Source organism: Bombus huntii, chromosome 11, assembly GCF_024542735.1.
Source record: "Bombus huntii isolate Logan2020A chromosome 11, iyBomHunt1.1, whole genome shotgun sequence".
NCBI lineage: Eukaryota > Metazoa > Arthropoda > Insecta > Hymenoptera > Apidae > Bombus > Bombus huntii.
In genome coordinates, this window is record NC_066248.1 from 7,030,531 (window position 1) to 7,055,359 (window position 24,829).

General features: G+C 33.8%; 4 protein-coding genes across 9 annotated transcripts in view; 2 read left to right on the plus strand and 2 right to left on the minus strand.

Moving 5' to 3' along the window:
• LOC126870823 (transcription elongation factor 1 homolog) overlaps positions 1–15,490 on the plus strand; it is a 222,825-nt gene extending 207,335 nt beyond the window's left edge. Inside the window, exons 2-9 of one of the 6 annotated variants that reach the window (XM_050628838.1) lie at positions 802–974; positions 1,051–2,306; positions 3,337–3,887; positions 3,973–9,434; positions 9,500–10,361; positions 10,437–10,811; positions 10,903–12,516; positions 12,591–15,490. In XM_050628838.1, the coding sequence (XP_050484795.1) occupies positions 3,488–3,887; positions 3,973–9,434; positions 9,500–10,361; positions 10,437–10,811; positions 10,903–12,516; positions 12,591–12,844 (8,967 nt within the window). In that variant the 5' untranslated portion in view covers positions 802–974; positions 1,051–2,306; positions 3,337–3,487 and the 3' untranslated portion in view covers positions 12,845–15,490. Of the gene's footprint in view, positions 1–344; positions 485–801; positions 975–1,050; positions 3,888–3,972; positions 9,435–9,499; positions 10,362–10,436; positions 10,812–10,902; positions 12,517–12,590 lie in introns of those variants that run through there. The other 5 variants (XM_050628837.1, XM_050628840.1, XM_050628841.1 and 2 more) reach the window with 5 other exon arrangements.
• On the minus strand, positions 27–774 carry LOC126870853 (EKC/KEOPS complex subunit LAGE3). The gene is made up of 3 exons (XM_050628936.1): positions 455–774; positions 237–365; positions 27–153 (listed from the first exon to the last, which is right to left on the minus strand). Exons 1-3 carry the CDS (start codon positions 469–471, stop codon positions 27–29), a joined length of 273 nt encoding a protein of 90 aa, XP_050484893.1. The 5' UTR covers positions 472–774.
• Positions 15,491–15,814: 324 nt separating the features above from the next.
• On the plus strand, positions 15,815–18,778 carry LOC126870831 (glycine--tRNA ligase). The gene is made up of 4 exons (XM_050628885.1): positions 15,815–16,191; positions 16,407–18,087; positions 18,163–18,350; positions 18,460–18,778. Exons 1-4 carry the CDS (start codon positions 15,949–15,951, stop codon positions 18,571–18,573), a joined length of 2,226 nt encoding a protein of 741 aa, XP_050484842.1. The 5' UTR covers positions 15,815–15,948; the 3' UTR covers positions 18,574–18,778.
• Positions 18,763–21,580, minus strand: LOC126870854 (uncharacterized). The gene is made up of 8 exons (XM_050628937.1): positions 21,348–21,580; positions 20,939–21,275; positions 20,515–20,634; positions 20,039–20,353; positions 19,673–19,836; positions 19,434–19,592; positions 18,978–19,142; positions 18,763–18,912 (listed from the first exon to the last, which is right to left on the minus strand). The coding sequence occupies exons 2-8, from the start codon at positions 20,998–21,000 to the stop codon at positions 18,764–18,766; spliced, it is 1,134 nt and encodes a 377-aa protein (XP_050484894.1). The 5' UTR covers positions 21,001–21,275; positions 21,348–21,580; the 3' UTR covers position 18,763.
• Positions 21,581–24,829: the final 3,249 nt, after the last annotated feature.

The following is a 24,829-nucleotide window of genomic DNA, read 5'->3' on the forward strand; positions in this document are numbered from 1 at the left end:
AAATAATTTTAACAATGAATATTTACTTAATAATAATTGTAAGTTGGTACAGGTGGACCAAGAAGTTGCATAGTTTCTGTTACTAAAATTAAACTATCAAAAAATGATGTTAATGCCACTCTAACTTTTCGTGCTTCCGTTCCACAAATTAATCTATAAAAAGTATTATAGATTAGTACAATGAAATATGCATATATTTAAGCTTATGCTATTATAATACATATGGGAAAACTTACATTTGTAATAAATTATTATCTAGCGTCAATTTCTTTGTAATACTACCTCTTGAGGGCTCTTTATCAACTATTAGTACTTGATAAGCAATTTCTGCTTCCCTTTTTGATGGGAAAGGTATTGATAAATTTCTGTACAAAATTAAGGTTATTTTTGTAATTACGTGCAATGTTTTACAAATTACATAAGATGTTGTGAAATTACTTATTTTAAAGGATACACACTGAAAGTACTCATTACAGCAATAGCGGTAATTATTATTTAATTCACGTATGTTTCCTATAGTGTAAATTCCTTTATATTTAATTTTTTACATATGATACTTAGTCATTAATTTTATAACTCGTCCTATAATAATTTAATAATTTAATTACTTTGCACGAAATGAGATTATAATTCTCAAATTATGCGATACATATTCAAAGTTATATAACTTATTTTATATGTATGTATATACAAACCTAGTAATATATAGTAATTTTTCTTGAATCACATGGCGTCATACTCTGTGTTCGGTCATTATACGCAACAGTTCACAACACAAAGCTCAATACAAGCTTGTATTAGCTAGCAAAGCTTAATACAAATTGGTGAATCAGTATAATTTGATACACTTCAAACGTAATGGGCCGAAGAAAAAGTAAAAGGAAGCCACCAAGTAAAAAGAAAGCTATTCAACCGCTAGATACACAATTTAATTGTCCGTTTTGCAATCACGAAAAATCATGTGAGGTTAAGATGTACGTATAATTCATTTATCGACAATTCTTATACTACTCAATTTTCAATTTTACTACTTTCTCTTTTTATTTGCAGGGATAAGTCGAGGAACACAGCTAGAATTACTTGCAGAGTCTGCTTAGAAGACTTTCAAACCACGATCAATTTACTTTCGGAACCTTTAGATGTGTATAATGATTGGATTGATGCGTGTGAAAGTGCAAATTAAATTTTACTATCTTTGCATCAGGTCAATGCTAATAGTATTATTTATTTCTTTTAAATGTAAATTGTCAGCACTTCAGTATAAATGGATATCACATCATGTGCAACGCATAAGCAACAACTTAATGCTATACATATATTCTACGAATCAATGAAAAGACATTTAATTTCGTAAATTTAATATTTCATTGGTTTAAAGTAACAAAACTCGATATATATATCCCATATGTAGTATATTAAGTATTATATCATATTATTTTTAATTATATATGATATTTGTATAATCATATATATATATATATATATGAGCTTGTACTTAATAATTAAGGATATGAATGTTTACATTAAAAATGACAAAAATATTATATAACTGCTATAACCTACGAATATTTATATGAAAAGAAGACACGTAATGTTTTTACTGTATGTTTATATTATAAAAATTAAGAAGTTGTAAGGTGATGACAATGTGAATAAAATAGTCTTTGCTATAACTTTTTATGAGTATTAATGAGTTTAAACTAAATCATTCATTAAATTTGAATATACTGAAATTACTTAAATGTATTTGATTTAAATATACTGTCATTAAAGTTACTGAATAGTATTTCTTATAAGCATGAAAATCTGAATAATAAAAAAAATACAAGGCTAATCACATTAATGTTTTTATGCAGTTAGATGAATATTTTTTTGGTGACAATTATTCGAAGTATAAAGTTTATTGTTTATTAAAAGGATTAGTGAAATGTAAGAGAATGAGGAAAAAACTAAACGTGAAATAAAGTTGCGATGTCGTTCCCTCGCAAATATGCAGCGGATGTGTCTCATAGCGCAGTCAAGATGGCGTTCCACCGAGTGGAATATACTTGTTAGAAAAAGTGTGTGAAAAAAAATGCCGCGGAAAGCTTGAGAGCGACGCGTGCGAGCTTAAGTGAAGTTTCGGTCGCAGAGTGAATCCTCGTGGCTTCACTATGCATTCTAGATGAAAATAACTCAAATGACGGGGTTGAAACGATGCGTACATTAACCCAAGTGACAAGGCTTGTTCGCTGATCTTCGGACATTGCGGAGAACCGTAATCGTCGAGCGGCGAACAACGACGCTATGGCGTCCATCGGACGTGTGTATGTGTGTGTCATTATTTTTAATCCGCAATTAACAGCTAATTAAGCAGTCGTAACTGCGGATCACAAGTAGAATTCGATGCGTGTGAGATTCGTGTTGACGCCGGTTGCTAAACGACGCGACTTCCTAGTATTAATCGTCCGAACCGAATCGGTTCAACCAAAAACAAACATTCTGGGCTGCTTTCATTTTCCCTGTTTGACAGCTCCTAATCAAAATTACGTGGAACATTATGAATATCTTACTTCGATTTCCTCAGTTACGTTGTCACAGACTAAATTGTGCTTCCGCTATGATCTTCTCATTAAAGAGTATCGTCCAAATCGTTGCTGTTAGAGTTTATACGTAAGCTCGAGAATGTGACTAAACTGATTTTTTCAACAAGTGTGTTTAATTCTAAGTGTTTATAATACAATGTATGGTTTATATACCGTTTTGAAACATTTTGTTTTTAAGTGTTTATAAGGGAATTTCAATAATATGTAACACATACAATCTTCCATGTAAACATTTCTCTAAGTGTAAAATTATAATTATCAATTTCTGTCCTAATGTTTAGATATTTTAATCTTAATATTAATTGAATGTGTTTATTTGTGTCGCTTTGTATACAACAAAGTGAATATTGTTTTATATATTTCACTTTTGTATGAAATACAACTGTATTACTGCATAGCTGTATTATTTGAGACACAATTGTATGTGATATAGCAATGTATTCCATAAATATGCAATGAACTATTATTTACTTTTAATTATTATATACTGTGTTTTAACGTTGAGAATTTAATAAATTGTCAAATCTAATTTATATTAAACACATATGAAGTGCAATATTTTTGTTTTGTGTCGTGTACTTTGTGTTTCTAATGTTAGTCTTTAGTTTTTCTTACTTACATGTTAATTTGTGTAAATTTAGTTAGAACTGCTTTTATTGTTATAGTTTATTTTATAAGTGATTTATAAATGTAACAGATCATTATCGTTTTATGAAAATGAACTTATGAAGGAATACATTTCTTATTGCAGGCATAAAAGAAAATAAAATTATGGATAAATAATGTAAGTGATATGACAACTTATTTGGTAGTGTGATGCAGGAATGAAAGTGACAAGACATTCCATGATTTCACATAAAATTTTAGTAAAATATATTGTGACTTAATGGACTTTACACATCATGTCAAATAGTTTGGACAGTTTTTTAACACGTATTGGGGATGTCACTATAGAACGCGTGACTCCTCGCCCAGGCCCTAAGCCTAATGAAACGATAATGTCGAATGAAACTGTAACAAACACAAACATGAATAATGTAGAGCCTCAAACAGGAAATGATGAAAGTTCAGAGGAATCTAGCGGTGAAACATCTGATGGAGAACATGACAAGAAAAATGATACATTGCAGTCAGAAGAAATAGAAGAAATACGTTCAGAAGGATCAGGGGACGACATGGATTTAGATGAGACAATTGATTCACAAATTGGTGTACGAGCAGAATCAGAAAGGCAACATCATTCTCAAGCTGAAGAGGATGATGAAGAACCAGTTAATATATTGGATACTTTGCCATTAGAAGGTTTGTATAATACTATGGATTTTACATTTGTAATTTTTTTGAACTCTAATATTATAGTATTAATAATCCTTAAATTCCTTAAAAGGAGCCCCAATAGAGGGTCAGGAAGTGTCTGAAGCAGACTTACTTGGAAAACCAATTTCAAAAGATACAGATGATGAAGGAAGCATAGGACATGAAAATGACAAACATGAAGGTCATGTCATGGAGGAGGAAGGAACAGAGAGTAATAAGAGGCATGCTGATTCAGAACATTCTGATACAGCTAAGAAGAAGCAGAAAAAAGATGATGGAACTGAAGGATCTGCGTCAGAATGTGAAACAAAAGCAGAAAAGAAATTAGCAAACATGAGAAGAAATATTCGAGAAGTTATGGATGAAACTCAACTTGATGAAGCTACTTTGTCAGCTCAGCGGCAAGAGATGGAACGTCTTCGAAGGGTACAAGAACAACAAAGACTAATTCGTGAAGTTCAACGACATATGGCAATAACTAGACAAAATATGAAAGCAAAAACAAGAGTAATTAGTCTTTTACAAGGAAAACAAAATCAAGCAGGTACTACTATTTCACAATCATCTCCATCTGGACCAGTTCGTTTGCCAAACACGGTGCTCCTTAAAGTAAATTCTGGATCTGGCACTGGATCTCAGACTACTTCTGGTATACAAACAAATCAAATACAAAGAAGATCGGTAGAAGGCTCCCGATGGCAAAAAGGTAGAGGTATTTACCAAGGAGCACAAACATCAATTTCGCGAATTGCAAATCGACCTAGTGGTCCCAATATGTTACAACAAAGAATTCGAATGATGACTCCTTCTGTTAGCATATCTCCTGTAGTTCCTAAAAAGGAACCTATGGATAGATCTGAATATTACTCAGATTCTGAAATCTCAGATATAGAAGCTGAAGAAACTTTACGTGAGAAACAAATACATGCTGCTAAAAAGATATCAACTGGGCCAAAGTCTCAAAAAACAGCTAAAGGCAAAGATGTAGTTACAATATCTAGCTCTAGCGAAAGTTCAGATGATGATTGTATAGTTTTAAGTGACCCAAGTGGTGAAGAAGAAACAGACAACGAAGATGATCCATCCAATTCTGGCATGCATACTAATGATAGATATAACATTCCAGATGAACATGGTAGAGTGTTAATAAATGTCGGTCATCCTGAAACAGAACCTAATGTATTTTTAGCTCCACAAGTAGCTCGTATTATTAAACCTCATCAGATTGGTGGTATTCGTTTTCTTTATGATAATATTGTTGAAAGTATTGAAAGATTCAAAACTAGTTCTGGTTTTGGTTGTATCCTTGCTCACAGTATGGGTTTAGGAAAAACACTTCAAGTTGCTAGTTTTTGCGATATTTTTTTTCGTTGTACCACTTCTAAAACAGTTCTCTGTATTATGCCCATTAATACACTGCAAAATTGGTTAGCAGAATTTAATATGTGGTTACCATATGAGGATCCTAATGCTCCGGAAAAGTATGGTAAAAGTTCTGGTATTAAATCAGAATCTATTATTGAGCTTAAACAAGAAGTTAAGGATGAAAGCGGGAATCAAAGTGACATGTCAAATATGTCAAGTATGTCAAATATTTCAAGGCCTATTAGCACAGAATCAGCTCATCGTTTTGGACAAGAAAATACGTCCCAACCTATGAATATTATGCCAGAAAATCCGTATATTCATCCAGGATATGAAACTCACAATATGATGCCTGGTTATGTACAAGATAATATGTTGAATAAAAATATATCAAATTCGCAAGTACACATAAATGAAAATTATCACGGAGATATTTCACAAAATGCATTGTATAATACAAATCCTAATCCAATGTCTACTTTTGAATCAATAAAATCAGAAGTAAATTGTCATGGCATGCAACAAAGGTCAAACATGTCAGATACAAAATTTGGTATGGAAAATCAGAATTCTAATAATATATATCCTGGTTTAGAGAATCGGCCACAAGCTCCTATATATCCAGGTATTGAAACTCGAAATCCTAGCACTTTGTATCATGGTGTAGATAGTCATCACTCTGGGTCCATATATCCTAATTTTGACAATTCTACTAATACTTTCTCTAATTATACAAACCGATCAACTCAAGAATCAGATCAAGAATCAAGAAAAGATTGTTTTAAAAATACTTTATCTTCTATGAATGCAGAAGTTAATGTAAAGAAAGAGCCAGAAGAAATAGTTAAAAAGGAGGAAAGTACTTGTACAACAAAAGAAGAAATATCGAATGAAGAGAAAAAGGAAATTGAGAAAGTTAAAACTCCATTTAGTGTAGATTCGCCTATTGGTATGGAAATGAGACCGCGGCATTTTCGTTTACATATTTTAAATGATTCTCATAAAACTATGACAGCAAGAGCCAAGGTAATTCAAGATTGGCAAGTAGGAGGTGGTGTTTTGTTGATTGGATATGAACTATACAGACAATTGTCTTTAAAAAAGCCAAACAAAGCAAAAAGGAAACGTGGACAACCTTTCAAAGATACTGTTGATGTTGAGGAAGAAGACAAGAACAAAGGATTATTAGATGAAATGCATACAGCTTTAGTTAATCCAGGGCCTGATTTAGTCATATGTGATGAAGGTCATAGAATAAAAAATTCCCATGCTAGCATTAGTATGGCTTTGAAACAAATGCGCACAAAACGTAGAATTGTATTAACTGGTTATCCATTACAAAATAATCTTTTGGAATATTGGTGTATGGTTGATTTTGTAAGACCTAATTATTTGGGAACTAAAAGTGAATTTTGTAATATGTTTGAACGACCAATTCAGAATGGGCAGTGTATTGATTCAACACCACAAGACATACGTTTAATGAGATACCGTGCACATGTGTTACATGCCTTGTTAGAAGGTTTTGTACAAAGAAGATCTCATTCTGTATTGCAAGTTTCCTTACCACGTAAAGAAGAATACATCCTTCTTGTTCGGATGACATCACATCAACGTAAACTATATGATACCTTTATGAATCAAGTAGTTAAAACACGTGCTGTACCTAATCCATTGAAAGCTTTTGCAGTATGCTGTAAAATTTGGAACCATCCTGATATCCTATATCACTTTCTACGTAAACGACAGGCTAATGAAGAAGATGATTTAGATTTAGAGGAAACAATTGGTGAAAAATCTACTCCAGGAGGTAAACGTTCTAAAGCACGCCAACCAAAAGGGGAATCCAAGAAAGGAAAGAAAACAAATACAACTATAAAAAATAAACCAGCAGCTAGTGTTCAACCTAATTCCTCTTCATCATCTAATACTGATAATGTAGAAAATGATAATTCACATACTACTCCAAAACAAAACAATTATTCTAATTATCCTCCTATGCCAATGAATAATTCAGGGTATTCAAATTCTATATCTCAAAATTCTTATCCTCATGGTTATCAGAATTATAGATCAAGTGATCAAAACACATATTATAGAAATGAAAATAACCATGGAGAATACAATGAATTTTACAATAATCAAGGATCACAAAGATATGGAAATCAATCATTTCAAACATATTCACAAACTCCAGGATATAATGCACCACAAAATTATCCTAATCAATCACAAAATTATATACCAAACAGTGAGCAGTCTACAAATAATCATTCTCAAAGGTATTCAACTGCTACTTCCAATTCAGAATTTCGTTCAGATCAAAATCAAGGGAATAATTATGAAGTATCTGGGATGTTTCCACGTCAATCTTATCCTTATCAAGATCATGGACGTAATTATGGATCAAATATAAATCAAGGATCTAATAATTATTCTCAAGTTCCAAATCAGTCTTCTTTTCAATCGCAAATGCCAAACCAATCTGCAAATATGCCATTACCTGATTATTCTTCATATACACCAAATCAGACTCAAAATTATAATCCTGCAGCAGGGCAAACAAATACCATATATTCGCGAAATGAAGGTCAACCATTACAAAATTCTACATTAGGATATGACACAAATCAACAAAGTCAAAATTCATCATCTCAAACACCAACTGCTGCATATCTTGCAAATCAACAAGGGCAGAGTACATCTGGTCAAAATCGTGGCTTTTCACCTAATCAACAGAATCAAAATCTTCCTTTGCAAAGTTCTTCTCATACTTATGGTGGCTCACAGTCACAAAATATTCCAATATCAAATCAACCCCACAATTATCCTACTCAAGTAAATCCAAACCCTTCTCCACAAACATCACTCAATTTTAGTCAACAATCTCCGAACACTATACCACAGAATCAACCTCATCCATATATAACAAATTCATCAAATCAAACATCAATTCCACAAAATCAAATGCGTGGATATTCTACAGCAGCTCAAAATCAGATGAATGTATCACAAAATTCATCTTCGTATCCCACTGGCCAATCAGCTTCAAATCCTACTCAAACACATGGATATGCTCAAGATCAGCAAGGGTCAGTTCCTAGTGCACAAGGTACTATGCATGGATATTCACATCTTGTATCTCCATCAACACCACAAAATCAATCTTATCCACCTAATATGCAAAGCCAAACGGGAACTCCATCAAATGCAAATCATGCCTATGGGTCTAATCATCAAGGTCCAACATCAATACCATCAACTCCAACTCATAGGTACAGTTCTTCTCAACAAGGACAGATATCACAATCTCAGAATCAAGCTCTTCCATATTCTCAAAATCAGCAAACACCGAGTTCTATCAATCAAAGTGATCAATTGTATTCCAGACCAGATAATCAACAACAAACTCAAACTTATACACCAACAGCCAACACATCCCATGAATTTTCAACAGATCGTCAAAGTGGTAGTTCCTCTACCAATCCTACAAATAATTATTCAATAAATCAAACGTCGTCTCAGAATACTGTTGTACCAAATTATTCAACAGATGGAGCACATTCAAATCAAGTAAGTCAAATGAAAAGTTCAGAGGATCCTTATTGGCAAAGAAATTATTCTCAACCATTTCAATCTGATCAATGTAATGATCCTTATTATCGGGATGTAAATCCTAATGTGAATCGATATCAAAGTAATTACTTTCCGTCACAAAATTATCAAAATCAGTCTTATGATTATAGTAATAATCATAATTCGGATATTAATACGCGCTCAGAGGATTCGAAGTCCCAGCAAACCACTACTCACATTCAAAGCTCAGGATCTTCAGAGAAGAACAAAAATAATAAGGAAATGACATCAAGTGTTGGTGTGCAAAGTCAACCAATTCATCAAAATAGTTCAAGTTCTACAAGTTCAGGTTATGGTTCTGAATCAAATTGTCAGACTTCAGTATCTAGATCTGTACAAAATCTTAATTCATTGCATAGTCCCCGTCTAAATCAAAATGATTTAGTGAAAGAAGATGAAAAAGAAAAAGAAGACTTATTAGATAAAGATAAAGAAGAGAAGTCAGATGATGAAATTCTTACAAAAGATGAAGAAAAGGATTGTAAAAGTTCTCCAGGAGGAAAAGAAGACCCTGGTATTCCATATGATTGGGTAAATATAAAAAGCATGAAAATAATGCTTATTAAATTATAACTAATTAAACTTTGTATTTGCAGGCAACAGAATTAATGAAGGGCTATGTACCAGGATTAATGGATGCTTCTGCAAAAATGACAATTTTCTTTTGTATTTTGGAAGAAGCAATTAAACTTGGTGACCGCGTTTTAGCATTTTCTCAATCGTTATTTACATTGAATCTCATTGAAGATTTTTTAGCTAGAAATAGTTTGAAGTATCCTGATGGGCAAACAGATGCTTGGATTAAAAATGTAAATTATTATCGTCTCGATGGCAGTACTAGCGCCTTAGAAAGAGAAAAACTTATTAATGAATTTAATAATAATCCAAAAATTCATCTTTTTCTTGTTTCAACGCGTGCTGGTTCTCTTGGTATTAATCTTGTTGGCGCTAACCGTGCCATTGTATTCGATGCTTCTTGGAATCCTTGTCATGATACACAGGCTGTTTGTAGAGTGTATAGATATGGACAACAGAAACCTTGTTTTGTTTACCGTTTGGTCACTGACAATTGTTTAGAAAGAAAAATATATGACAGACAAATTAGTAAGCAAGGAATGGCAGATCGTGTGGTTGATCAATGCAATCCAGATGCTCATCTTTCATTAAAAGAAGCAACTACATTGTCTTGGGATTGGGAAGAAGATAGTCAAGTACAAGATTTTTCTCAAACGAAAGATAGTTATTCTGATGAAGTGATGCATCGTGTATTAGAACGCCATTCTTCTTTATTAACGAAACAGCCTTTCCACCATGAAAGTCTTTTAGTTGATAGAAAAGATAAGAAACTTAGTCAAGCAGAAAAGCGACTAGCTCGTCGTGGTTACGAACTTGAAAAAATGGCAGCCAACTGTTCCAGGCCCAGTTATAATTATGTTCCTGGAAATACTGCTACACGGGGTACGATTAATTCTAAAATTCAGATGTGTAAAATATACATATTTACATCAGGTTTCTTATACTAAGTTATTGCAGCAGGTGGATTACAAATTCGAGCAATTCGAGGTGGTGATAGTAGTACTACTTCTAAACCAGTTGCCTCAGTTAGACCAATGCAGCAACGTGGTGCTGAAGGTATAGGTTCGCGTAGTGTAACAGGAAGTCGGTGGATACCAGCGGAAGTATGGCAAAGGCAGGGAATGAGTGCACAAGAAATGACATTACCTTTAGATGTTGTTATTCCCACCAATTCACCCGATAAGGGAAGTATTGTATTGAAAGCTGGTCAACGAGTAATGGTACTGAAAAGTCCCAAAGGCATTTATATGCAATTAGAATCTGGTAAAATTATTGCTATTCGAACGGCTCTTAAACTAAATCAACAAAAGCGAGAAGAAGAACCTAAGAAAGGTATATTAATAATTAAATGATTTCATTAAAATAGTTGTCCTGACCTTTTTAATTTTTTAAATTTATATTATTTATATTGAAATATTTATAGGTGTATCGTCAATGGCACAAAGGAATTCAAAACCAGAAGTCGGATTTCCATTGAGAAATAATTCAGCTATTTCTATCATACCGAAATCTTCTTCAAGTAATCAAGCAAGTGGTCGTTCGATTAATAAACCAGGAAACGGGCCTAATTATAGGCCATTTGCTGACAAAGAAACTTTAAAGAGACCAAAACCTGTCGTTACTGCAACTGCCAAACCTTATTTGAGTCAAGTTAATTTAACCAATCAAGTTTCTCTATCAAGGTTACCAAAAATAAAGCAGGAACCGGTAGATCATTCCACACTAGGTGAAAATTCAAACTCCTCAGATGGACAAGTTAGAACTGAACAAAGAGTGGAAGAAGTCAGATTAGAGGATGTGGTTGCGGAAGTAAGTTCGAATACAGATTATAATCCTAATCATAATCGTGTAACCAGTTCAGATACCGATATTGCTTTACAAAAGTCATCTGAAGAAAATAGTCAAGTATATACTTCGGATTCTGTAACTGCACAAAGTGTTCAAACACAGCACGATCAAACAGAAACGGAATTGACATCAAAAATTGATAAACAGTGTTCTCCTTCAATTGAAAAGGAGATCATAAAAACAACAGATACATTAACAAATTACGGGCATGCTTTTCAAACTCAACAAGAAAAAAGAGATGCGTCCAATGATGAAATTATAATTGAAGATCCATCGCCGATACCACCTCAAATACAGTCGCAAGTACCATCACAAATGCAATCTCAAATGCCATTACAAGTATCTCCGCAAGTACAGTCACAAGTATTACCTCAGATACAACCACAGTTACCAACACAAATACCACCCCAAGTACCTTCCCAGTTATCATCGCAAGGACCATCACAAATACCACAAGCATCACCGCAAGTTGCACCACAAGTTGCACCACAAGTTGCAACACAACCAACATCATCTGGCTCATTACCGCCATTGTTAACGCAACAATCAACATCATCGACTATGCAAGTACCAGCGACACCTACATTACGAGCTACGGAAGTTCCTAAAGGTATAACAGATTCAACTATTGGTTCTTCTGCTACATCCATATGTACTGGAACAAATACTATAACATCTCCAAAAACAGCGGAACCAAGTATGCGTGAAACTTGTATACAAAGTGAACCCCTTAATGTTCCACAAGGTTATCCTTATGCTCAGTATCCACGATATTACGATTATAATGATCCTCGATCTCGATCGTTGTCCACTCCTTATGGTACATATTTCCCTGGTGTTCCACCTCATGCAGCAAATCCTAGATTACCAATGGATACCTCTAAGAGTCAACCAGATGTAGGAAAACCTATAGAAGAGAGGGCAATGATGAATGTGCCTCCTGCATATTCGCAAGTATCTAATACTACTGCCAAAACATCAGCCAACACTATAGAAACGAAAGGTGCAGAAGCGATGGTAACTACAACGGTGGCGACTACTCCTACTAGAGATGAAACGCACATACCCACTGCGTTTAGTCATCCTACGAGTAGTCGTTATCCTGGACCTTATCCACCGGGACCGTATGATCCATATTCACAGCATTATCCTCCAGCGCCCGGTTCATCAGCAACTTATCCACCAGGTGGTAAGTTGAAATTTTGCTATTTTCGCATGTATTTATTTATGAAAGGAATATATGTTGAAACTAAATTTTTAAAGTAGCTGCCCCTGGATATCCAGCATACGGTGGCCCGAGTTACAACACGGAATATGCTCGTATGTATACAGCGTTTCATGGTCCTCCTCCACCAGCAGATCCTTATATACACAGAGGTTATGCACCCCCTTCTTCACATCCACCTAATTATTATCCTCCATTTCCTCATCCACCACCGCCTTATCCGAATTATTCATTTTTGTCACCATATCCAAATCCCAATATGCCCAGCGAGCCACAGCCACCTGCTCAGTAGGACACTTAAGTGGTATTATGATAAATGATTAGTTTAATAATTTCATAAAATGTCGCATATTGCGAAAGTTCAAAGGCTGTCGCGATTCAGAAGCTTAATAGACTGAAGCTGTAAAACGCATTGATGTAAATATTTAGTCACAAGTATTGTATTAAGATAATAAATTTACGCAGCTACTTTTTGAAGTGCTGTGTTTATGTCGAGGAAGATGAGATAATCTCAATTAACTTTGAACTGTGCAATTTGTTGAAATGTTCAAAATATTTAGCCTTGACTGTCATGCCGTTTTACGATGCGTCTATTCGACTAAGTAATATCTGGTTATGAGTACAAATAATTTCTCAATTTGATATTCCATAGTCTCAAGGAAGCGTCTGTGTTTTTTCTAGCATATTGACATATATCATTATTATGATTTTATGAATTTATTGAGAATTTATTAAGAAATAAGGAAATATTTTCAACATAGGGAGCATCCTTGTTATCTATTTTTTATTTCCTAATTTTTATTTTGAATGAAATGCTAGGAATATTGAATGAGAAATAATTTTGTACATTCTAAACGAGTAATATAAAGAAGAAAGGAATGCTGTACACTATCATTTAGCTTTGTGCATAAATGCTACATTGATCACACTTTTATATTCTGCACTGAAAAATGCAAGGAATTCATTTTGATTAAATGCAATACTCAGAAAAGTATAAATTGTAAGAGTAAACTCATATTCATAAAACTTATATGCCAGCATTCCATCTTCCATTTTATATATTTTAGTTTTTCGTTTTAGTTAATTTGTGGAGAGTGATGGATATTTACATATTATTTATAAAATGATATTATTTAAAAACCTATTTAAAAACTTATTAATATCTTTTTGATAGTAATATATTTATATGTGTAATCTTAGAATTTAATACTTTTAATATTTCGACGAAACTATTATATACATCATACATAATAATGATATTTTTTATTATATATTATTACATTATTCATCACTTCTCCCTAAAAATATATTATAGGCTGCGCATCGTTATTTCGGTTTCCGTCATTTCAATAATTAATCTCTAAACGATAAAATTAGGCTTCATTTATACCACATGCTCTGAATCTATGTATCACCTCTGACTTTTTACATACATTATACGTACAGTATTCACTTGGAACATTTAGCAGCCAGTATACAGTTTACAGCGTCCTTAGCAAGTTGTATATGACTATGTATTACTATTAAACGTTACAATTTCTGAAATAGATAATCTCATAGTAGAATGTAGGATTGTTGTTAACTAGAATGTCTTACAGTTCATGACTGTTTTGGAATATGAATAAAAGAAGAATAGGGAGAGCCATGATTCTCAGAAGCGACTTCTCAAGCTCGGAACTGTGATATTTTGTCATATTCTCGTGTAACATTTTTGCTTGTATATTTTTATTTGAAATCAAAGTTCAACTTTGATTCTTGCATAAAATTGGTAGAAACGAATAATGATCGCGGATGTCGGAATACTGAATTAAAATTGTGCATTTATGTTAACGTAAGTTAATTCGAAGTATAAACACGAGATTTTTAATCAATTTTCCAAAGGGGATATAAAGCCGTATGCATGTTTATCATGGTGCTCCCTCTAAATACTATAGGTGAATTATTATAGAAAATAAACATTCATGCTGAATACTATTAGTATGTATTTCTCATTGAATCTGTCACCTGATTGCTATGCGAGAAATACATTGGGATCTTACATGTTAGTACGTACGTGTTGTGGTTGTACGTTTTCTAGGTTTTAAGTGTACAGGATTGACATGACGCGAATATTAACGTGAGATGTATTTTTGCAAACAAGCGACAGAATCTATTGCAAATACATACGAGATTATATGTACGAAAGATGAAACAATTATTTTGTCTCTGTTATAGCTTCTTTGCCATTTACATACTTGTAAATACCCATTATTTACATTTCATACTTTATTTATTACTATACATTATCCATTATTATCGCTTTTTTGATGTCAGAGTATTGCTCTTATGTAAAATAAATTGTTTACACTGATCAAGATTGTTTTTGATTGTAGTATTGTTATGCAAAGAAATTGAAGCATATATATTATATATATATATATATATATAATATATATATACTATATATATATAATTGTTTGTACATTTCCCTTTGCGTCTCTGACCAACTGTTTGACTTGAAATTAACACATGCATGTAGATGCGTAGGATAAAAATCTTAATACATACTTATATGTCAAAAAGGTTAAGGTTGTAATTAAGGAATTAATTTACCTATAAAAATTTTAATATCCTTGTGGTAACACGAACAAAACTTTCTTGATTACATACTTTTCTCTATGCATATTATGTGATTTAATGTGTCACACATAAGCTGGGTTTATTGAAAAGTTATAATTAATAATTCATTTTGTAGGAGAAAATCTGATATTTTTTTTTATAAATCATTTTCTCTGATTGTAATTTTTCTATAAACCATGCTACAGTGTACAAAGAAAATAAAATCGTTCGAAATTAAGAAAAATAATTTTTTTGTAACAAGTAAGTTAGTTTGATAACACTACACTAATTTAACAAAAAAAAAAAAAAACAATAAACTTATATTTGCGTACGCGCGTCATATTGTGTATTTTTTATTTTTTTCATTCTATACAATGTTATTTGTTTTGAAATATATTCTTTATGAAAAAATATAAAAATATCGTTATAGATAAAAAATGTTTTTTATTTATATTGGCATTACATCTCATAAAAGTATAAAAAGGGATATTATGCAGTATTTAGAAATACATATTAATTATTTATAAATTATAAATATATGTATGTAGTTTGTTTGAGTTATAAATAATTTAAAATATTAGAAATATTAAAAAATTATACGTTACTTGAAAATAAGTTCTTAAAATTTAATTTTATATATTTTCTTCATTTTGAACATGCTATATAATTTTAAATTTCATCAATTTTACCGCCAACAGTACTGTATTATGTAAAACTAAGATCCGTGGTTATTTGAAGTAGAGGGCATCAATATCGCAATCAAGTGTTTGGAAATTGCTAAAGTGAAAAGAAACGTAAATGCAGTTTGTCTCCTGTAACTTGCAGCATCTTTGTAGAAGAGCTATACGTGACCTATGTGAGCCTAACTCAGTTTATAAACAGATATTTCGGAGATTTACTGTCACCGTTAGGTTGGCCGATTTCAGTAAGTGGGGTACAACAAAAAAGAATCGTAAACTGAAAATACAGATTACACAAGATATGGCAGACCCAAAGATAGAAGAAATATTGTCTCCTCTTCGGGATGGTGTTAAGGAACAGGTAAGTTCCATATGGCTGATATATTGTTATTAACAAAAAACTTAGTTACACATGTAATAGATTTTAATATATTTATATAATGGATATGTAATCTTCATCATTGTAGAACTTGCAATTGAAAAAAATATATTGTTGATTATGGCATTTTATTTAATGTTAATATCTTTACGTGTTATATGTTAGTATTATAATATCATTATTTTTTATGCTTAAAGGGTGACTATGTGCGAAAACTCAAGTCTAATGGTGCTCCAGAATTGGACATCAAAGTAGCAGTTGCTGAGCTTAAACATAGAAAAAAGTTATTGGAAGAGAAAGAACTATCCTTTTCACAAACAATATTATTTGATAGGGCAAGGATGGAAGATCTTTTAAAACGTAGATTTTTCTTTGACCAATCATTTGCTATTTATGGGGGAATTAGTGGACAATTTGATTTTGGCCCAATGGGTTGTGCATTTAAAACAAATCTACTAAATACATGGAGAAGCTTCTTCATATTAGAAGAACAAATGTTAGAAGTAGATTGTTCTATTTTAACACCAGAACCTGTACTCCAAGCATCTGGACATGTGGAAAGGTTTGCCGACTTAATGGTGAAAGATGTGAAAACTGGAGAATGTTTCAGATTGGATCATTTGATTAAATCACATTTAAAAAAAGTAATTAGTGATAAAAAAACTAATGAAAATGTAAGCAGAGAATGTGAAGATATTATTACTAAATTAGATGGAATGACTAAGGAAAAAATGGCAGAAGTTATGTCCAAATTCAATATAAAGTCCCCTATTACTGGGAATGATCTAACAGAACCAATGGAATTTAATTTGATGTTTGGAACTCAAATTGGTCCTTCTGGGCTTGTGAAAGGGTTTTTAAGACCAGAAACTGCACAAGGTATTTTTGTAAATTTTAAACGACTGCTTAGTTTTAATCAAGACAGGCTGCCATTTGCTGCAGCCCAAATTGGAAATGCATTCCGTAATGAAATTTCTCCTAGATCTGGTTTATTAAGAGTAAGAGAATTTACTATGGCAGAAATAGAATACTTTTATCATCCTGATGAAAGAGATCATCCTAAATTTGATGATATTAAAGATTTAAGTGTACTGTTATATACTGATCTGAATCAAATGGATGGAAAGGGTGCAGAGTATATGACTTTACATCAGGCTGTGTCACACGAAATTATAAAGAATGAAACCTTAGCATATTTTATGGGTAGAATTTATTTATTTTTAATTAAAGTTGGAATTGATCCAAAAAGATTGCGTTTCCGTCAACACATGCAAAATGAAATGGCTCATTATGCATGTGATTGTTGGGATGCAGAATGTTTAACCTCTTATGGTTGGATAGAATGTGTTGGTTGTGCAGATCGTTCTTGTTATGATCTCGAGCAACATGCACGAGCTACTGGAGTAAAATTAGTAGCAGAAAGAAAATTGCCAGTACCAGCAACTGTTGAAAAGCTTGAAATAGTACCAAATAAAGTTATTATTGGAAAAACGTTCAAAAAAGATAGTAAATTCGTGTTAGAGACTTTGGAAAATTCAGGCACAAGTAATGTTCGTGCTATGGAAAGTGAGCTTAACTTACATGGACAAATTGAAATATCACTTCCAGATGATAGCACAGTATTCATTACAAAAGATATGATCGAAATAAAAAGATATAAAAAGACTATACACGTAGAAGAAGTGATTCCATATGTAATTGAACCATCTTTTGGTATTGGTCGTATTATGTATGCAATTTTTGAACACAACTTTAAAGTAAGAGAAGGAGATGAGAAACGAACTTATTTCAGTTTGCCACCAATCGTAGCTCCTTTAAAGTGTTCAGTGTTACCACTCAGTGGCAACAATGAATTTGTACCATTTGTGAAACAACTATGTATGTATTCTAACTTTTCAAAATATGATATATTTTAGAAAAAATACTTACTTAAGCGTTATTTTCCACATACAGCTCAGAATCTCACTAAAGTAGACGTTTCGCATAAAGTCGATGATTCTTCTGGTAGTATCGGACGTAGATACGCACGGACAGATGAAATTGCAATACCATTTGGCATCACCATAGATTTTGATACTTTGAAAGTACCTCATACTGCTACACTCCGTGAAAGAGACAGCATGGGACAAGTTAGAATAAATGTGAGTAGGCATTTTATAGTTTTTAAAATACAAATAGAAATACATATACAATACAAATACAAATAGAAATACAAAGTCTACAAAAATTAAGTTATTGTTCGAATTACAGTTGGACGAGATTCCAGATATAGTAAGAGATCTATCTAATGGTAAACTTACATGGTCCGAGGTTGAAGAAAAATATCCCAAATTCGAACAACAAGAAACAACGGAAACAAAATAATATATATTAAAGGACTAGCTTATTTGCTATAATAATAATTACTATAATAGTAATTTCTATTTTGCATTTATAATGTGCATATTATAGACGTTAACGTGTATGTTATTTTGCACAAATAATTATATAAATGTCATTAATGAAACAGAAATTTCGATTTTTGTGACTCTGATTAAGAATATATGAATTTTGATCAGCAAAAATAAAACTCGATATTAAATTCAACACCCATTCTATCAAAATCGCATTTGAAACAAGCCATCATACACCTTATGCTCTTTATCCATTTCTCTTTATCTAAACCATTAACATCTTGAAGTTGCATATTAACACGATAAACATCTGAAAAACAAAGACTGATAGACACCGATATATATTAATTTATATTATGTATATAAAATAATTACTGCAATGACCAGATCGTATTTGACAGCACATAGCACAAAGTGTTTTCAATGTTCGAATTTCGCCGATATATTCAAAAACACGAAGTGATGGTAAGTAAATAAAGAGTCGTCTTAGTTGATCATCCAAATTCTGTCGATTGTGCCATAATTGCAGGGATAAATATACTACATAATAGTAATAACGGTTATCTAACGTATAATAATTATTAAATTATAGAAACATGAAAAGTAATTCAAATACATATAATATAATTGATATCGATAATCGAAATATCACTTATCGATAAAGAGAGTTAGTACCACGAACTATTCGTAGACGGCGTACAATGATTCGCGCTCCAAATTTTAGTTGCGGTTTACGAATTGAAATAGCGATGATAAAAGTGATTTAAAACGATAAAAAAATAAAAAATGCTTAATTATTTTAAGTATAAATAATTTCATTATTTCGATTACCTAGAGTATCCGAATACCATGTGCAAAGTGTTTTAATCGTGCAATCGAGATACCATGGCTGTCGAAATTTCAAATCGATACTCGTTGATAGTGCAAAAGTATGGATTCGAGTATGTTTTGTAAAAAATTTCTTATGGACATCATATCGTGGTATTCCTACTAAAAATACAAAAAAATATATGTATTTATGTACGTCTAATTTTTGATATGTTATTAATCACTATGAAATTCTGTCATACTAATAGCATATTGTACTTTCAGTACTGGTGCCCAAAAATGTGCTGCTCTCCAAGCGCTGTCCGGTATTACAACTTTTTCAATATCATATTCATCTTCTGCTTTTTGTATAATTTCTTCTTCTGAACACAATAATTGTAACCAGTGCCAATTTGTTCCAAGTTTCCTACGATTGAATCTTAAGGTAAGTGCATGTTTTTTTAATGACACCATTAGTTACACGTAATATTATATTTACATGTTTTAACAAACGATTCGTAACTATTACAATAGATGACGTAGGCAAGATGAATAAATTATTTTTAACTGTTAGAGTGCTATCGCGACGATTAAAATAATAGAAGGGATTAAGTAGTGAATCTAATTACTTGGCCAAACTGACGAGTAGATCTCCCGTGGGTGTCGCTATGTACGCGTAGTTTACAGATAAAGTGGTGAGAAACTCCAAGCAGCCGATGGCGCGAAACCAGTCGCATATCTTGATTTCTTTGTCCGTATAAAATCTTGATTGTTCGTGATGACCAGGATCCACCGTGAGGCCTACCATTTTCTCGAACGCGTGCCAACAATATACGTGTCTCATTGTTTTACGGGAGTTGTATAATGCCAATAGTAGCCGTACACCTTCGTCTGGCGTTAACGACAAACCTTCCAGACAAATAGATTCTAGTCTAATCTGTTTACTACAATGTATGATATACATATAGACTAAGTTTTAGTTTTGTCGTATTTTACAATTTTGTGTACATGTTGTTTTGCAATAACACGACGCAAATTAAAATTAAAAAACGCAATTAAATTTAAAATTTATATGATTACCGTTATATATAGTATATCGACTTACTAGAGGAGTCGTTCTAGACGAGTTATCAAATTCTTCCGGCCAATTCGATCAAACGTTTGTAGTCGAATCAATTCTGCCCAAACGCTCATACCCCTCTTGCTTTTTTGGCTATACAGAAGTCTATAGCATCGAAAACATATTTTTGAATCAGGGATATTCGATAATTCTATATACTGTATTCTTTGTTTTATTATTATACTTTGCTTGAAGCGCGAGATAATTGAGTTTTTAGTAACATCGAATTGCAATAATAATTTACTATTATCGATGGTTTACTTTATAATTCATGAAGCTTAGATTTATTGTATATGAATAGTAGAAAAAGAAGTAATTTACTCTTCAAATCCAACCGCATCGATTATACAAGATCAAAGATTACATAAACGATATAATCGGTTTGATCAAGTCACTATAAGATTCTTACTTGGCCAATGTAACGAGCAGAGCGTGATTCACTTGTTTCTGGTAGGGATGTGAGTTTTTCATCGCGGTTGAGTACAAATGCCAGTAGAAACGGCCCTGGGCATAATAACTTTTTAATTACCAGCCACCGCACGTTCTCACCGACCGACATTCGTAATTGAGTTCTAGCCGTTCGGGTTAATTGAGTTCTCGGCTTTTGAATTCGCCGGGTTTCCTCCGGTGATATACGTACCTCCCTCGAGGGCAGAGGCAAATTCAACGCCGCCCTTGGAAACGCGGCCCTCTCGCAGTGCACCATCATTTCCCAGTGTCTGCGAGACTCGTTCGTGTATCGCGTTCTGTGAACCATATTGTCTAATTTTTTTCATTTTCTCGTTCTTTGCGTTTCTTTATCGCGATGGGAATATTACCTGGAAAGTTGTTCAAGCAGTTCTTTGACCAGAGGATCTGATTCTTCTGGCATGCTGTAACACGTTGAGAGCGGCCTCCAGATCGATGCGGATGATTCTTTCGTATCGTAGCTTTTTTACGATGAAAAATTAAAAATATTGAATCTGTAGCAAGCGTTAACTTTTGAATATTAGTCAAGCACGTTACATCGAATTGTCCTCCTGTTCATTGGAAAGTGAATTGGATTCGGTCGATGCATTGTGACAAGTCGACGATAAGTTGTTTTGACAAACAGAGATATTATCCCTGTTGAAATAAGAATTCCTGACACACTCTATCCATTACGATGCATTACGTATTTTGTTATATTATTAGGATAATACTACCTCATACACGATTTCTCTGTGCTTTGAGAATCTATATTTGATTTGTCTGGTAGATCGCAACAGATCGAATGGTTTGCACAAATATGATTCGTTATATGGGTCTCCGATTTTTCTAATTCGCTGCAACGCAATACGTATCTTCGACATATTGCTGTAGTCAAAGACATTTTTCTGAAAAGAAAAGAAAAGCTAAGAAATTTCGTATAAAAAAGGTTAAATTATTACATTTCCATGTCCAAATGACGCATAACGATTTGCAAATGTTTTATTTTAAGTATGAAATAAGTGAACGTCTATTTTACATATTACGCAAATAGAACAATTTTCCTTTTCAATGTCATTATCATCAGCGCCCTTTCCATCTGATAATAGCATTTGCTTCAATGATTAATCAAAGGGAAATTTTAAGAAATTTTAATAAGCCATGGAAAAAAATACATTAACGTTGCTGTGTTGTTAATCGAATCTCGCATAGATAGATAGAGCGATACAATGAAGAAACGTACACATTCATTGATTTTTGGCAGAGGTATAGAAACATGGAGGCGATGATAGCAGTTTTTTGTTCGTCATCGAAATGATATCCATTCGATCGAGTATCGGGCAAAGCGCAGGTATTATTAGGAAAGCTTAGAGCGAAAGACGGAAATAAATTTCTTGCCTCTTTCAGCACAAAGAATTTCTATTTGGGTGACCGTTGCTGGCGCATGCATTGTTTTAAGGTATTTTACGATACAGAGAAGGACTATGGAATAGAGAAAGAGAGACAAGAAAGAAAAAGCGAGACATTTACAAGGACTGAACTCGAACCACGAGTTCGTGGGTGCGGTTCCAATTATCCACAGTGGCTCTCAGAAAGGAAAAAGGACCAGTGGAGCCCCTAGGCCGCAAAAAGGGTGGGGTCCTCTTACCGTTCCGTTTTCTTCCTCTTTCTTCATTCAACCCTCCCGGAGAACGTGTCGAATCGATTCTCCTCGACTCGTTTGCAAGCCGTCCAGCGAGTGACATACCGGATACGTGGTTGCCGTGCATTATCATTTTTTATTCCCACGGAGAATATTTCGTGTACTTTTGACCAATCTCGTTTCGAAGAACTTATCCATTTTATTAAGATGAAACAAAAGGTACATGATGACGAAAACGGCAGGGGGATAAGATCTACGTCGTTCATAGCTCTTTCGACGCTTGAATCTGTGTTAAAACAACATCGTTCTATTTTTCTCCTCTTAACACATATTCACGTTCATCGTCATGTCGATGATGGTTCTGCTGGCTGTTGTTCGGAAGGGTCTATTGGGAATTGTCTCGTTTCTTCTCTTTTTATCTGCTAGGCAGCTATTTCTTGCTCGAGGCTCATTCAACTGCGATCCATTGAGTTGCAACAACTTGCATCCTGTTTCTCGTTGGTACGAAACTATTTTCCGGTTACAACGATCCCGAAAATAGTTCGACCAAGAAGAAAATCGTCTGTTTGCATCGTTGTAGGTCTGCGTTGTCGTTATTACTGTTAAACGTGTTCGGTTAAAATCGAACGTGAGATTCCTGTTTTCGTTGACTTATAGGGTGCAGCTACCTGCGTAGGTGCACGAAGCATTCTCCGATGGTAGGCTATCCGTTTGAAAAAATTACATCGGTCCCTTGACCGATTTTTGTCCTTCGCGGAATAGCTGGAACACGTAGCCCTGGAAACTGTGAATTATATGCGAAACAGAAATTCGAAATCGCGTGCTACACCATTTAAATATTATCTAGTAAATTGGAGTTGACCAGTTTGAATGTAATCATCTTAATATCAGTTTATTAGTATTTATCTACGTCTTTATCGATAAAGATATAAAAATTAATTACCTCTGCGATGAAACGAGGAACACTGTAAAATACGGGACAGGTATACAGGGGTACATGTAAATGGTATTTTCGTCCATATCTATGAACAACGTTATCAGCGAACGAACGTTTCATGTGTTGCAAGCTGATAAGTTTAATCGGAGCAAAACGACGCGCGGCTCCAAACTTACGAATGAATAGTATCTATGCATCGGTAGTTAGCGTAACATCATGGCGCGATTGCGAGTAACGCGCTACGAACTCGATGTTTAATCCTTTCCAGGGGAGGGAACGGTGTGAAAAAAAAATCAATCGCGTTATCTGTTGCGCACGGCGGTTTGCAATTAAAAGTCTCTTCCTAGATGCAGCTTCATGAAAAGACGCATTAACTGTTCCCTTGGTTTACCGGGGCACCCTGTACGATAGTAAAGCGTACGATAACGACCAAGTAAATTGTATCGCGAACGTTTTACGCTTTCATTTGCATAAATATTCGTCGGTGTTCGCGATCTTATATGACTTTGAGAACTACGATGCCCGTTACCGACGTACGCAGCGTCCGTTCCAACAGAATTTATTCGGTGCAACGCACTTTTGTTTTTTCCCTGCAAGAATCCCATATTGCGTCATCACGTTTGCGCCCCGAGACTTTGTGTAGGATTTTACGACTGGGCGAGGTGTTCTAAAGTTGCTCTATCCGGTTTTATCCCATGTAAAAAACTATTAAACATCCCAGCTCATTAAGTGCATTCGCTTGTAGAAGGTTATCAAATAAATTGCCGATAAGATGATGCAGGTAATTAATGACGGTATGCCCATTATAAATTGTAACGCTGATATAATTCTTAACGTTTCCGTGAATGTAACCGCCCGTCGTTTCCTCGTGATTCCAGGCATATTTCCGAACACATGTACCTACGCGTCAAATCGCGTTACTTTCTATTCGCATTCGTCTCTGTTTCGCATTCGAATCTCCGAAGCGTTTCGGAGCGCACCGCTGCGTAAATGGCAAGTGCCTTTAGAGATTTCCGAATTAATCGAGATCAACGTTTACAAGATTCCTCGAACACTAACAGAAGTCTAAGTTACCGCATGGCCAAGTTCCGTGTCCTTAACGAGCGCTACACATTCTTGAAATTTTATCGTATGGTTGAAGATCTTGTCGACCATCTCGCGACAGCTTCTCCATCGTTTTCGTTTGTTTTTTCTTACCGTGAAACCGCGTGTTCTGTTCCAAGCAGGACTCGGGAAGGGTGCGGATTTATAGGCTTTAATTAAACGCTATTCAT

Coding starts and splice junctions, on each gene's coding strand:
- LOC126870831 (XM_050628885.1), top strand. CDS start 15,949: ATGCAGTTTGTCTCCTGTAACTTGCAGCATCTTTGTAGAAGAGCTATA. Junction 16,192..16,406: donor GGGATGGTGTTAAGGAACAG/GTAAGTTCCATA, acceptor TTATGCTTAAAG/GGTGACTATGTGCGAAAACT. Junction 18,088..18,162: donor ACCATTTGTGAAACAACTAT/GTATGTATTCTA, acceptor TTCCACATACAG/CTCAGAATCTCACTAAAGTA.
- LOC126870853 (XM_050628936.1), bottom strand. Junction 154..236: donor GATAATAATTTATTACAAAT/GTAAGTTTTCCC, acceptor TACTTTTTATAG/ATTAATTTGTGGAACGGAAG.
- LOC126870854 (XM_050628937.1), bottom strand. CDS start 21,000: ATGAAAAACTCACATCCCTACCAGAAACAAGTGAATCACGCTCTGCTC. Junction 20,635..20,938: donor CTGCTCGTTACATTGGCCAA/GTAAGAATCTTA, acceptor TCGATGCTATAG/ACTTCTGTATAGCCAAAAAA. Junction 18,913..18,977: donor AATACGATCTGGTCATTGCA/GTAATTATTTTA, acceptor TTTGTTTTTCAG/ATGTTTATCGTGTTAATATG.